The sequence below is a fragment of the Symphalangus syndactylus genome, chromosome 12 (genome assembly GCF_028878055.3).
Source record: "Symphalangus syndactylus isolate Jambi chromosome 12, NHGRI_mSymSyn1-v2.1_pri, whole genome shotgun sequence".
Taxonomy (NCBI): Eukaryota; Metazoa; Chordata; class Mammalia; order Primates; family Hylobatidae; genus Symphalangus; species Symphalangus syndactylus.
The window spans coordinates 40,508,070-40,520,851 of NC_072441.2; the positions used below are offsets into that span (position 1 = coordinate 40,508,070).

Consider the following 12,782-nt stretch of genomic DNA (forward strand, 5'->3'; position numbering starts at 1 on the left):
GCAAAGGGTAGAGACTGATGGAGCAAGTTCTAGAGGGTGACAAATTAGTTCTCAACCTTGGTCACACATTAAGAACACCTAGAGGAAATCCTAAAACATCCCAATGCCCAGTCCACACTCTGGGACTGGATCCAGGCATCAGTGGTTGCTTAAACTCTCCAGGTGATGCCAGTGTGCAGCCAAGATTAAGGGAGCAGTGGCTCTACTCAGAACACCTGAGACACCTATTCCTTTGAAACATTTGGCAATGATGCAGGAAAGAGTGTGGAGAGAACAGGAGCTGGAAATAAGGAAATTGGTTGAAGAGGCTTCTGCCAAATAGAGTGATGATTTGTATTTTCTCTGTAAAGAAAGCGAATCAGCTGGGCGCGGTGGCTCACACCTGTAGTCCCAGCACTTTGGGAGGCTGAGGCAGGCGGATCCCTTGAGGCCAGGAGTTCAAGACCAGCCTGGCCCACATGGTGAAACTCCGTCTCTACTAAAGATATAAAAAATTAGCCGGGCGTGGTGATGCATGCTTGTAATCCCAGCTACTTGGGAGGCTGAGGCAGGAGAATCCTTGAACCCAGGAGGCAGAGGTTGCAGTGAGCTGAGATCACACCATTGCACTCCAGCCTGGGTGACAGAGCAAAACTCTGTCTCAAAAAAAAAAAAGTCTCAAAGGCTAAGAATAAGGATATGTGAAAATAAGGTAAGTGTTTTATGGAGAATGGGGAAACAGGATTACAGCTACAGAGGGTGCAAAAGAAAGAAGTAACATTGTTGTTTTCCCAAGACTGGGAAGATCGAAACACTTGAGGATGAGGATTCAGGGACACCACTGTGTCCACCATTTAAGAATTTCCCCTTTAATGGTGGACACGGAGGTGTGATCCTTTTGTAGAGACGAGCATAGGTTATGGCAAATATATCTACTTTAAAAACAGCGCTCTGGGAAAAGAGTAAGTGCTTTTCCACATAAAGATCTAAAATAGACAATAAATGAGAAATAGGGTTTTTTTATTATATATTCATTTTTCCATATTTCTGGAAAATGAAACAGACATGGAGTATTTCAAAGCTGGGAGATTCCATTATATTGGAGTTACGTTAGAAAGAGGGAGCTGTTTCTGCCACCACAACAAAGAATGAAACAACACAAATATTTACGTTTTCTTCTTGTCCTCATAATGCTTTTACTGCACTCATCTTTCAACCTTTAACATCTATTGCATCTGCGACTGTTGTTTCAGTAAAACACGGAAGCCTGAATATAAGCTCATTTCATTGCCTGCTGCACAACCACACAAAACAGAGAGCATTTTCTTATTCTTGAAATATGATAGCAACGTCTCCTTCCTTGCTTGTACCTGTTTTAATTCCTTTCAAGCAGAGGCTGTATCGTGAAGGATGCTTAAGAAGTTACTTGGAACGACAGGATTTGGAACGGATGTCACATCATATTATCATTTGTTATTAAAATTAGTCAAGCTTAATTGTTAAGGGCTATCCTGTGTCGCTCGCCATCTTTGTGTCCTCCACCTGGCACTTTGCTTTCACACAGTAGGCACGTAGTGTTGAGGTCCCGGAAGGTTGTCAAGTAACTGGCCGGGAGCTTCAGGGCAGGACATTGTCTTACAGCGTGATATCTCCGACACTTGATTCAGTGCCTGGCACACAGGAGGTATTCAATTATGCTGAATGAATGAGCAACCGGCTCTGTGGGGGACAGTAAATCCAACCCCATTCCGCAAACGTTCGCTGAGCGGCATCCAGGCCTCAGGGACCAAGTGTGTCGCGCGGTGCCATACTGTGACCAGGACCTGTCAGTTCTAATGTCCAGATATTGTAATTCTATGCTGTAACTCCTATATTTACTCTTAAAGCAAAAAGAGAAATGTGGGTCGTGTTCGCTCTGGGTTCTCATTAAGTGCAAGCTTGCAGAAGCGCCGAGACCCTGCGGCTCGCCCTCGCCGCTTCCTCCACAGGAGTCGGGCGGAGCTCCCGGCGCGCCCCGGGGCTGCGCCGCCGCAATCCTCAAGGGGTCGCTGTTCCCGCGATAACCTCGAGAAAGGCTCCGCCCCGCGGCCCGCGCTCGTTTCCCCCTTGGGATCCGGGTCCACACGACGGGGTCGCCCGTCCATCTCCGGTTCGCCCGCGGGGCCCATCGTAGACGTTAGCGGCCGCTCTCCGGGCTGACTGACCCATCCTTGGCGCTGCCGCCGCGGGCGCTTGTTCTCCTCCCTCGCCCCGCCTTCATCCTCCCCCTTCACGGAAACGACAGCTGCGGCTGCGAGGTTGGCGCCGCCTCCCTCCACCTACCACGTCTGCCCTCGCCGCTTTAGCCCTGCGTCCCAACCCGGCCGCGGCGCCTCCGCCTAGCCGCCGCTAAGTCAGCCGGCTCCGCCCGGCTGCCACCCAGGATGAACATCATGGACTTCAACGTGAAGAAGCTGGCGGCCGACGCAGGCACCTTCCTTAGTCGCGCCGTGCAGGTACGCTGGTGCTGGGGGGAAAAGGGGTGGCGGCGCCCGGGAAGGTTGAGGGCGGGGACCCCAGCCCGACGCGGCGCCCCTGGGCCTCGCCGACCACCCAGCGGGCCTGCTGCAGCCAGAGGCCTGGGAGATGGGCGCGGCCTGGTCCCCTCCCCGGGCCCGGCGGCAGTTTTCTGCCCCGTTCCTGCCCAACCGCCGCTCCATGGGAAGCGAGGCGGGGTGGGGACGGGGCCGGGAGCTTCCTCCCACCCCTGGAGAACACTAAGGCTGCACTGTCCGCCTTTCTGATCCCACGACGCCAGTGCTCATGTGGCCTCCACCCCGGGGCTGGCGGAGGCTTGCGAGTCCATTGGGGTAACCGAGACACAGGCCATTCTTGCACTACCCCCCACGCTTTCCTTTCGTCTCTCACCCTCCCCTCGGAGTCCAAGAAGGGAGTTTCCTTTTCCTGTCCTTCAACCCAGAGAGCTGCCAACACAGTTCCCTCCGGCCCTCTTTCTCCCTGAAAGGACTGTCCTGGGCTTGGCAGCCCGCGGGGGAAATGGAGATCGCCAGTTGGCGTTGAGACTTTGCCAAGACCACAAGAAACCTAGGATTGGGGGGTTCTCACTCTTTTTCAAAATGGGAAGCACCAGCTGTAGATCAAGGAGAGATGCGGGGATATTGTTATGGCTATAGTCACAGTAGTATGTTTGAAATATACTTTAAGGGGAAAAGTTGACTACCTCTCGATATTCTGCAATCAAGGAAGTGTCAGTACTAAGGAACTTGGGCCGTTTCCCACAGTCATCACCCACATTATGCCAACTCAGTAAATCTGTGAACAGATGTAAATTTCACAACATGAGTTATAAACAATCTGGTGTTTACGGTCACGGTAGCAACAACATTCTCCTTTGTAAAAAGAAAACAAATATAATTTTCTAATATGCATACCAAATTGGTGCTGAAATGTAAATCTGTTCTATGGCTTTACTACTTTCCTTGCCTTTGCCCCAATTTTGTTGGCACAGTTGATCCCACATTGCACTATCCCTGGCAAAAGAGTAGTAGAGCTAGAGCAAGGTGATAGCTGCCTATATTATGAAAAACCTGTCAAGCACTTTGTAATGCATTTGACATATTATCTCCAGTCTTTTCCGTAACTTTGCCAGATAGATGTTATTAACCCCTTTTATATATGTGAGGAAGCAGCCTTACTGAGGTTAAGAAACTTGCACAACTAGTAAATAACCAGGTGCTGTCTGACCTAGTACTCCAAGCTGCTTTTTCTTCTGGGATAAGCATTCCAGATTTAAGATAGCTAGAATAATAGAATGCTGTGGCCTAGGGAGACCTTAAAAATCATCTGGTACAGTCTGACCATTTCCATATCAACAAGCAAGTAACACTTTAGAGGTGGGAAATTCCTTCTAGCTTTTGATTTCTAAGTTCTAAAATCTGCATGGTGAGTAATAAGCTAGCTGCCTTAACCCTTTTCTTCCCTTCCTTCCCTAAAATATGATATATTGTAAAGACATTGAACCTTTATAGTTAAAATAATGTTTTGATTTAAATTCACTAGCTTCCAATATTTCAAAGACAAGGTGCAAGAAGAATGAGTGATTGAGGGTCTGAAATGAATTTTGATGTGTGAGACACTTGTACACTTTTAACATTGATTGCAATAGAGGACTAGAGCCCTTGGTATTTTTGTTTGCCCTAGTGCTTATTACCTATAATTCTAGATGCTTATGAGGATTTGACACTATATAATGCTACTCTTTTAAATACAGTTAAATATGTTTCAGACATATAACTCATACCCCTTAAAGAGGACACATTTACTAGAATTAGTCTGATTAAAATTGTGGATAGACTCAATTTAAAAAATTAAATCTAGCAAAGCTCTCAAAATGTGTACTTCCCAAAGAATGTTAATTCCTTGTTTCAAATTCTTTAGGAAAAAGTTTTAAATTTTGTGCTAATCTGTTAGCCATCAAATAATTTTCTTTTCAGTTTTAAATATTTAAGTGTCTACTGTATGTCTGCTTGTGGCTGCTATGGACACTGGTGATACGGCAGTGAATAAAATCAACAAAGTGTCTGCCCTCCTGAAGCTTAGATTGTAGCGGAAGATAAGCTTGTAAATACATCAGGTGGTGATAACAATCATGGCCGGAAGAATAGAATAACGCAGAGATGGTGGTTGTTAATATCTTTCTTAGTATTTTCTAACATTAGTATCATGTTGTATAGACAGGATGGTTAGGGCAAGTCTTTCTAATAGGATGAAATTCAGGAGACCTCAAGGAAGTGACAGACCTAGTTTTCTTTTGGAATAAAAGTATTTCAGGCAGCAGGAAGAAGTACAAAGACTGAAGTTGCAGGGGCATTAAGGAGACCAATGAAGGAGCTGTGGCCATAACACAGGTAAAAGGTGATTGTAACTTAGATTACAGTGGTAGCAATGAAGGTTCCAAATTATCCAGTATTGGCCGTCGGATTGGCTGTGAGGTATGAGAGAAAGATGAGTCAGGGATGACTCCAAGATTTTGGCTTGAGCCATTTATTAAGGGAAAAATTTTAGGAGAAACAGGCTCCTTTAACGTGTCTGTAATTGTTAGAGATACATACTGAAATGTTTATGGATAAACTTATACCATATCTGAGATTCGGTTTTTGCAGGGTTTTTTTTTATTTTCTTTTATTTTTTGAGACAGAGTTTGGCTCTTGTTGCCCAGGCTGGAGTGCAATGGCGTGATCTCAGCTCATTGCAACCTTCGCCTCCCCGATTCAAGCCAATCTCCTGCCTCCGTCTTTCAAGTAACTGGAATTACAGGCATGCGCCACCACGCCCAGCTAATTTTGCATTTTTAGTAGAGATGGGGTTTCACCATATTGATCAGGCTGGTCTTGAACTCCTGACCTCAGGTGATCCACCTGCTTTGGCCTCCCCAAAGTGCTAGGATTACAGGCGTGAGCCACCACACCAGTTAAGATTAGCTTTTGAATATTTCAGAAGAAAAAAAACAGAAGTCGCTGAAACAACATTAACAGAATGTTGACAGTTGTGGAAGGTTGGTTATGGGTTCATGAGGTTTCATTATACTGTTATACTTTGTATGTTTGACATTTTCTACAATACTTTTTTAAAGATAAAATTTGTAAGAAAAAAAGGATGCTTCTAAAATAGAACGTGTGAAATTTGGAATGCTGTGTGGTAGTTTTCAACAAAACACTGCTTTCTCATCTCAGTATTTATTTCATCACTGAGTTCCTACATTAAATTGCATTGACATCAGTATAATGCCAAAGTACCAAGTTTCATGCTAAGAATAGCTTAAGAGCTATGCCAGTGTCTCTTTATAAGCAGTAAGAACAGTAGAGAGAGAATTAAATGTTCATGTTTATAAATAATAATTTTCATTCAAATCAAATTGTACTGTAAGGAATATGCCATTCTTTGGTTGGCCAACACCATGCATTGTTTTCCATTTTACTTAAAAATTTCTAAGTTAAAAATTAAACTTTTCTTGCTTTAAAAAAAGGTCAAACTAGTAAAGCACATAGATGAGTCCCACCACCACTCCACTTCTCTCCTTTTAAAATTTGTTTATAAGCCTTGGTACCTTAAAAAGAATGTTAGACTAGAATGTATAAATGAGTAGGAATGTTTATTCTTAACTAGCCCATTTGGGTGCTTGTTTTTAAGTACCTCAAGATGGTAAAATACAAAAGTATCAGGTAATTCACCCTTGCTTAATTGTTATTTTACTAGAGTTTTAAATGCCATTTATTCTTAGAATCCATCTTTTTTAGTCCAAACTTCTTAATTGAGCATTAAATACTCCCTTACAATCTGGTCCTTTCTCTCACTTATATAAACACTGTATTCCAAATTATTTTTTAATTTCCAAAATATCTTGTACTTATTTTAGGCTTTTGTTCATATAGTTAGACTCCTCTTAAGTGTCCTGTCTGCCTGTTCTTTCCTTTCCTTAAGATACAACTTTATTCATCTCCAAAATGGAGAGAGTAAAAAAAATTAAAAAATAAAAGTAAAATAAACTTTTTTTAAAGATATAGCTTCAAATCCATCTCAGCTGATAAGGCTTCTTAGGCCACAAGAGCTTGCTGTGAAATCCTGAATCACTTTCAATTCTGAATGATTAGGTGGCACTTTTCTTCTAATGAACTATTATGTTAGATTTCTTGGAACTCTAAAATTCTGTTACTCTGACTTTCACATCTTTAATAAGTTTGTATGTGTAAGGCATCAACTCTGTTTCTTATTCCCCTCTCACAACATCTAACATGGTTCATCTTTTATATCATTTTAGCCAGGCAAATTACTATCCATATGTGAAGTTTAATCTTTGAAGGGCAACGATAAGCATGTTAAATAACGGTATCTTTATTAGTATTTTTTTTTTTTTTTTTTTTTTTTTTTTGAGACGGAGTCTTGCTCTGTCTCCCAGGCTGGAGTGCAATGGCGCGATCTCGGCTCACTGCAAGCTCCGCCTCCCGGGTTCATGCCATTCTCCTGCCTCAGCCTCCCGAGTAGCTGGGACTACAGGCGCCTGCCAACACGTCCGGCTAATTTTTTGTATTTTTAGTAGAGATGGGGTTTCACTGTGTTAGCCAGGATGGTCTCGATCTCCTGACCTCGTGATCCGCCCGCCTCGGCCTCCCAAAGTGCTGGGATTACAGGCTTGAGCCACCGCGCCCGGCCTTTATTAGTATTTTCTAACATTATGTTTGCTGACCTTGAAGTTAACTAATACCAGTATAAATTGAGTACCTCTTAGGTGCTTGGCGTTGAAAGATACAAAGCTGAATGAGACCCTGTTCCTGCCCTCAAAGACTTCATAGTAATAGTCTCAAATTTGTCATAAATATTCTTTGTAGCAAATAGCCATTTTGTGAATAACTTTATTTGATAAATCTTTCAAGTGGATAAAGGAACAAGAGATGTGTTTTTAACTCAGAATTCTTATTGAAGCAAAGCTTTGCTCACCATCATTAAAATAAGAGCATAAATTTTCTAAAAAGAATTTTTCAAATCAAATTACTTGAGGGAGTTCATTTTAATTTTCTAACATTTCCTCTAAACTGATTATTAAAGTCATACTATGAATTTCATGAACACCAGCTATTTTCTAAGGAATATAGTTTTTAAAATATAGTTTTGAGCTTGGCCTTGATCTCCCATTTATTTCAGCAAGTGTCATGGTGTGTCTAAGCTAAGGATGTAAAGATGAATATGATGTTGCCGTTAAATAGCTCTTGTCAGACCCTCCCTGGAGTTCCAGCTTGGCCAAACAACTCTCTCAAGCACTTCTGAAATCCTGTTTCTTTTACAGAATTCACACCGTGACAGCTTCACCATGTTTCTTAAATTCTAATAAATCTGTCACATTCGAAATCCATACATTTTCTTGTTATATAAAAACTCTACATGTTTAATGTTACTTAAAACTGTTTTCACATCCTTTGGTGCTATTTGCATTATTTTAGTAAAATAGAAAACAGTTTGTTAACCTGATGTTAAAATGTACACTTATGTACTATATGAGTAAGGTAATTAGAAAATCTATAAAACTCTTCAATTCATCATATTTCTTGAAAGAATTTTTTTTTTTTTTTTTTTTTGAGATGGAGTCTCGCCCTGTTACCCAGGCCGGAGTGCAGTGGCACGATCTTGGCTGACTGCAGCCTCCGTTTCCCAGGTTCAAGTGATCCTCCTGCCTCAGCCCCCCTAGTAGCTGGGATTACAGACCCGCGCCACCATGCCGGGCTAAATTTTGTATTTTTAGTAGAGACGGGGTTTCACCATGTTAGCCAGGCTGGTCTCGAACTCCTGATCTCAGGTGATCCACCCACCTCGGCCTCCAAAAGTGCTGGGATTACAGGCATGAGCCACCTCGCCCAGCCTTTCTTGAAAGTATTTTTAAAGTAATGACAGAGCTACAAATTAATCCTAAACTCTTAACCACACCCAACTGATGGACTCCCAGTTGCTTTGCTGCTGTATTTAAAATGATCAAACACCTAAGTCAATTACTTTAATATTCTTTGGAGACCAACTTACTGAAAGAACCTCAACACAGTTAATATATTTGAAGCAAAACTCCAGCACAGTGAAGTAACAGTAATAACAGCTGAAATTCCTAAATGGGCCAAAGAGGAAAGTAAAGTAATGCAGCATGCACTAAACCAAGCGATACATATTTAAACAGTTATGAATGAGTTTAGAACAGTGGTTCTCAGTCTTGGCTGTACTTAAAATACTTGGGGAATCTTTATAAATGCCAATATATGAGCTACACCTCAGTCCAATTAAATTAGAATCTTAGGGGTTGGATCAGACCAGACATCAGTGTTTTCTAAAGCTCCCTCAAGTAATTCTAAAGAACAGCCAAAATTGGGAACCAATGGAGAAAGATGCACTTTACAGTTTACTAATACATTATTCAGGGTCTGTGTTACATATTTTCCAAGAAATTTAAATTACTTTTAGAGTATTACTCTTTAGTAATACTGGTGATTAGAGTTTGCATTAAATAGATGTCTTTGATCACACACCCATTTTATTTGTAGTCTTTTTTTTTTTCTAAAAGTAGAGTTTGGAATCCAGGCTCCTTATTTAATAATATGGGTTATATGCCTATCCTGTAGTAAAAGGATTACAGTGCCTGGTATAATGTAGCCGACTCAAAGACAATTCTTTCTGCAAAGCAATATTTAGAGAAAATATATAAAAGAGGATTAAACTTTCTATTCTTATGCCACTTTGCCCTATTACAAATGAAATATGAAAAAATTATGTATCAAATTATATTTTAGAAAACACGGAGTTTAATGACTTACTAAGAAGCTTATTTACAGTTTGCCTTTTAGGTTGTTTACACAAAAGTTCTTAATTATTAAACTATACTGTCATCTATTCATTAAAAGATATGCTTAAAATCAACCAGTTTCTTATTAATACCTATTATCAAGAGATTACAAAATCAGTAATGATTTTTGACTTGAAGATGTTGAAAACTAAAATTTTTATGGGTTAATTTAAAATTTTTTGGTAACTAGGAAAGGGATCTTTTTCTAAAAGAAAGAATTAATACGTCTTTTGCCCTTCTGAAAAGAGTGCAATTATTATAATTTTGTTTGAGTCAAGGCAGTATTATCCTAGTAGATCATAAAATCCTTTCGGGCAAGAAGTACATCATACGCTGATCGTCTTGCAGTAGAAGCCATAAATATTTTTGATTAGTAATTTAAATCTTAATTTAGTTGAGATAACTCCTAGTGTCTGTAGTAGATGCATTATTTACAATGCTTTAGAGAAAACGTATTAAATATTGTATTTGTTATCTTAATATAGTGTACTTCTGATTAATTCTGGAAAAATCCTTTTGCTTCCACAATGATAAAATTGTGGGAAATATTATGTCTTTTACAATTATATTTAAGTAATAAGATTTAAATTTATAATTTCAATTTTAAAATATGATAGCATTGGCAGTGTCCTTATTGTGTGTCTTCCTCCCTTTTATTCATTCATGATAGGATTTAGTTTACTAATTTTGGTGAGTAATTATTGAATATCTTGTAGAAAGCGGAAGTGATCTGGAGGAGAAAGCTGTCCAGAGTGCTGTGAACAGACATAGGAGAAAGGAAGCACAGAATATGATTAGATAATAGTAATAGAAATAGAAAATACTAATTTTGGAAATCAGCAAGTATTTACTGGAAGGGTAGTATAGCATGATAAGACTATGAGTCAAACAGATGTGAGATTGAATCCCAACAATGACACCTTGGACAAAGTGTTTAAATCACCCTGAGCCTCAATGTATTAATCTCCACAATTATTCTTACCTATATATATATATATATATATATTTTTTTTTTTTTTTGAGACGGAGTCTTGCTCTGTCGCCCAGGCGGGAGTGCAGTGGCCCGATCTCGGCTCACTGCAAGCTCCGCCTCCCAGGTTCACGCCATTCTCCTGCCTCAACCTCCCGCATAGCTGGGACTACAGGCGCCCGCCATCACGCCCGGCCAATTTTTTTGTATTTTTAGTAGAGACGGGGTTTCACCGTGTTAGCCAGGATGGTCTCGATCTCCTGACCTCATGATCCGCCCGCCTAGGCCTCCCAAAGTGCTGGGATTATAGGCGTGAGCCACCGCGCCCGGCCTCTTACCTATATTTTAAGATTCTTTCGAGTATTTGATGTAGAATGCACAGCTTAGTTAATGGAATTTTTGAACATACACTAAGCCTTGACACAGAAGTATAAGAAAGATGTAAATGGTCTTGTTGAAAAAATAAAACATTAAAGAAATTAGAAAATAAAACAAAACTATATATAATGTGCTGAAATGTGAAACATAGAAACATTGTCATGTGACCCTTCCTACAGTACTGCTATTTTCCAAACAGGTTTTCTGTAATTAGACTGTCCCACTCATGTGTAAGGGTTCCATGTATATTCTGAACTAGAATAGTAAAAAAAAAAAAAAAACTACTAATTGTGTGTGTTTGTAGAATCTTTATCAGTTAACATATTTTCTTTCTTCCTCAGACTCATACAAATAAATCACTTAGTGCAAATACCCGTCTTTGCTCTGTTATACTTTCATACTGTTTTCAAAAAGAATATATATTTATTGAGATACCTGGGAGGCAGTATCATGAGAGTCACAAAGAAAATATTAAATAATTAAGCAAACAGGCCTTTTTACCTGAAGATTGAAATGTTTTATTTTCCAAATAATTAACTTTCTAATTGCTGATTTTCCTGAAATACTGTCGGGAGAAAACTTGCCCTGAACCTCAGTTTATATCAGATAAATTCAGTGACTATTTTATTTTATATTTATTATTAACTTATTAATTAGAGATAGGGTCTTGCTCTGTCACCCAGAATGGAGTGCAGTGGAGTGCAGCTGGGACTACAGGTGTGCACCACCATGCCTGGCTAATTTTTTGGATTTTTTTGTAGGGACGTGGTTTCACCATGTTGCCTAGGCTGGTCTAGTACTCCTGAGCTCAAGTGATCTGCCCACCTCAGCGTCCCAAAGTGCTGGGATTACAGGCAGGCGCCCCTGCTCCTGGCCATAAGTACTGATTTTGAATTATTGATCTGTTGATTTTTCTATTAATCTATTCTTGGTTATTAATGATAAGTTAAGGATTTCCACAGAGAAATTAATATTTAATATGTGTGAGGGTGATGGTAATGAACTTAAAGAAATAGTGCAACTGGAAGATAAATCATCAGGACTATACACTCTTTCCTTAGATCTTAACATAGTTCATATCATTCAGTCACAGGTCGTTTGTTACCTACTCAGAGATGCTATTTCTCTAACTACCCCCATCTCACACTCCTCAAACTCCTGCTCCCCTGTCTAGGCCCAAGTTGCCCATCCCTCCCCCACTGAAGCCTTCCCTGATTCTCCTGCTCTCCCTCTTCCTCTCCCTGAGGAATGAATTCTTTCTCTGTACTTGGATTTGTATGTCACTCAGAAACAAACCAACCATGTTGGTCCTCTTTACCGTCTTCATGTCTTTATATCCTTATTATCAGATTATTTATTTATCTATTGTCTGTCTTTGGAAATAAAATGTAAGCTTCCTAAGAACAGAAACCTTATCTGTTTTGTTGGCTGCTGAAACCCATGTGTTTAGAAGAGTGCCTAGCACATATGTAGGTGCTTAATAAGTATTTGTTGAAGTAATAAACGAAACGAACAAACAAATGGATAAACTTGCTTACTAAAGGGAAATTTATGCATGCAGTTTCAATTTTTAAGGGGCTAAGTGAAGAATTTTTTTTAGATCACTCTTTATAGGTGATGTTCACCTGAGTGAAAGGTATTCCCTTTCTTCCCTTCCTATTGGTCACTTTATCTGGGAGTTATTTTATATAGCCATTGGTGGTAGACTTTGAACATGTAAAAGTCTAGTAGGAGGTCTGTTGCTTAGAATCTTCAGGGATCTGTAAAGACTATGGGGTTCTCTGTTAAGAATGAGGTTGCATAGTTTATCCAGCTGGCCTTGGGATCAGAGTTTGCTTTTGCTCAGTGCCCAATCCTCCAGCTACACTGCAAGTTTATGGGCTTAGGCAATAGCTTTGGAACTGCTATTTTTGGTTCTACCCACTGGGTCAGGGGCTGGCTATAGACCATTCTCAAAAAGACCCAAGGCTTTACAAAGGCTATTTAAGCTGTTATTTCTGGCCCTTAAACAGGAGCCTCAGTGGAGATTGTAACCAGAAGTCTAAGAATAGAATTCTAGAGGACCCTTCAGCTTAAGGT

General features: G+C 40.3%; 1 protein-coding gene and 1 long non-coding RNA gene across 6 annotated transcripts in view; one reads left to right on the forward strand and one right to left on the reverse strand.

The window, feature by feature from the left end:
- Positions 1–978: 978 nt before the first annotated feature.
- Positions 979–2,147, reverse strand: LOC134733721 (uncharacterized). The gene has a single exon (XR_010117344.1). It is a non-coding gene; the product is annotated as an uncharacterized lncRNA (long non-coding RNA).
- SH3GLB1 (SH3 domain containing GRB2 like, endophilin B1) overlaps positions 1,575–12,782 on the forward strand; it is a 41,484-nt gene continuing 30,276 nt past the window's right edge. For 4 of the 5 annotated variants that reach the window (XM_063624311.1, XM_063624312.1, XM_063624313.1 and 1 more), the window contains exon 1: positions 2,339–2,474. In XM_063624311.1, the coding sequence (XP_063480381.1) occupies positions 2,403–2,474 (72 nt within the window). In that variant the 5' untranslated portion in view covers positions 2,339–2,402. Of the gene's footprint in view, positions 2,475–12,782 lie in introns of all 5 variants that reach the window. The other variant, XM_063624315.1, reaches the window with a different exon arrangement.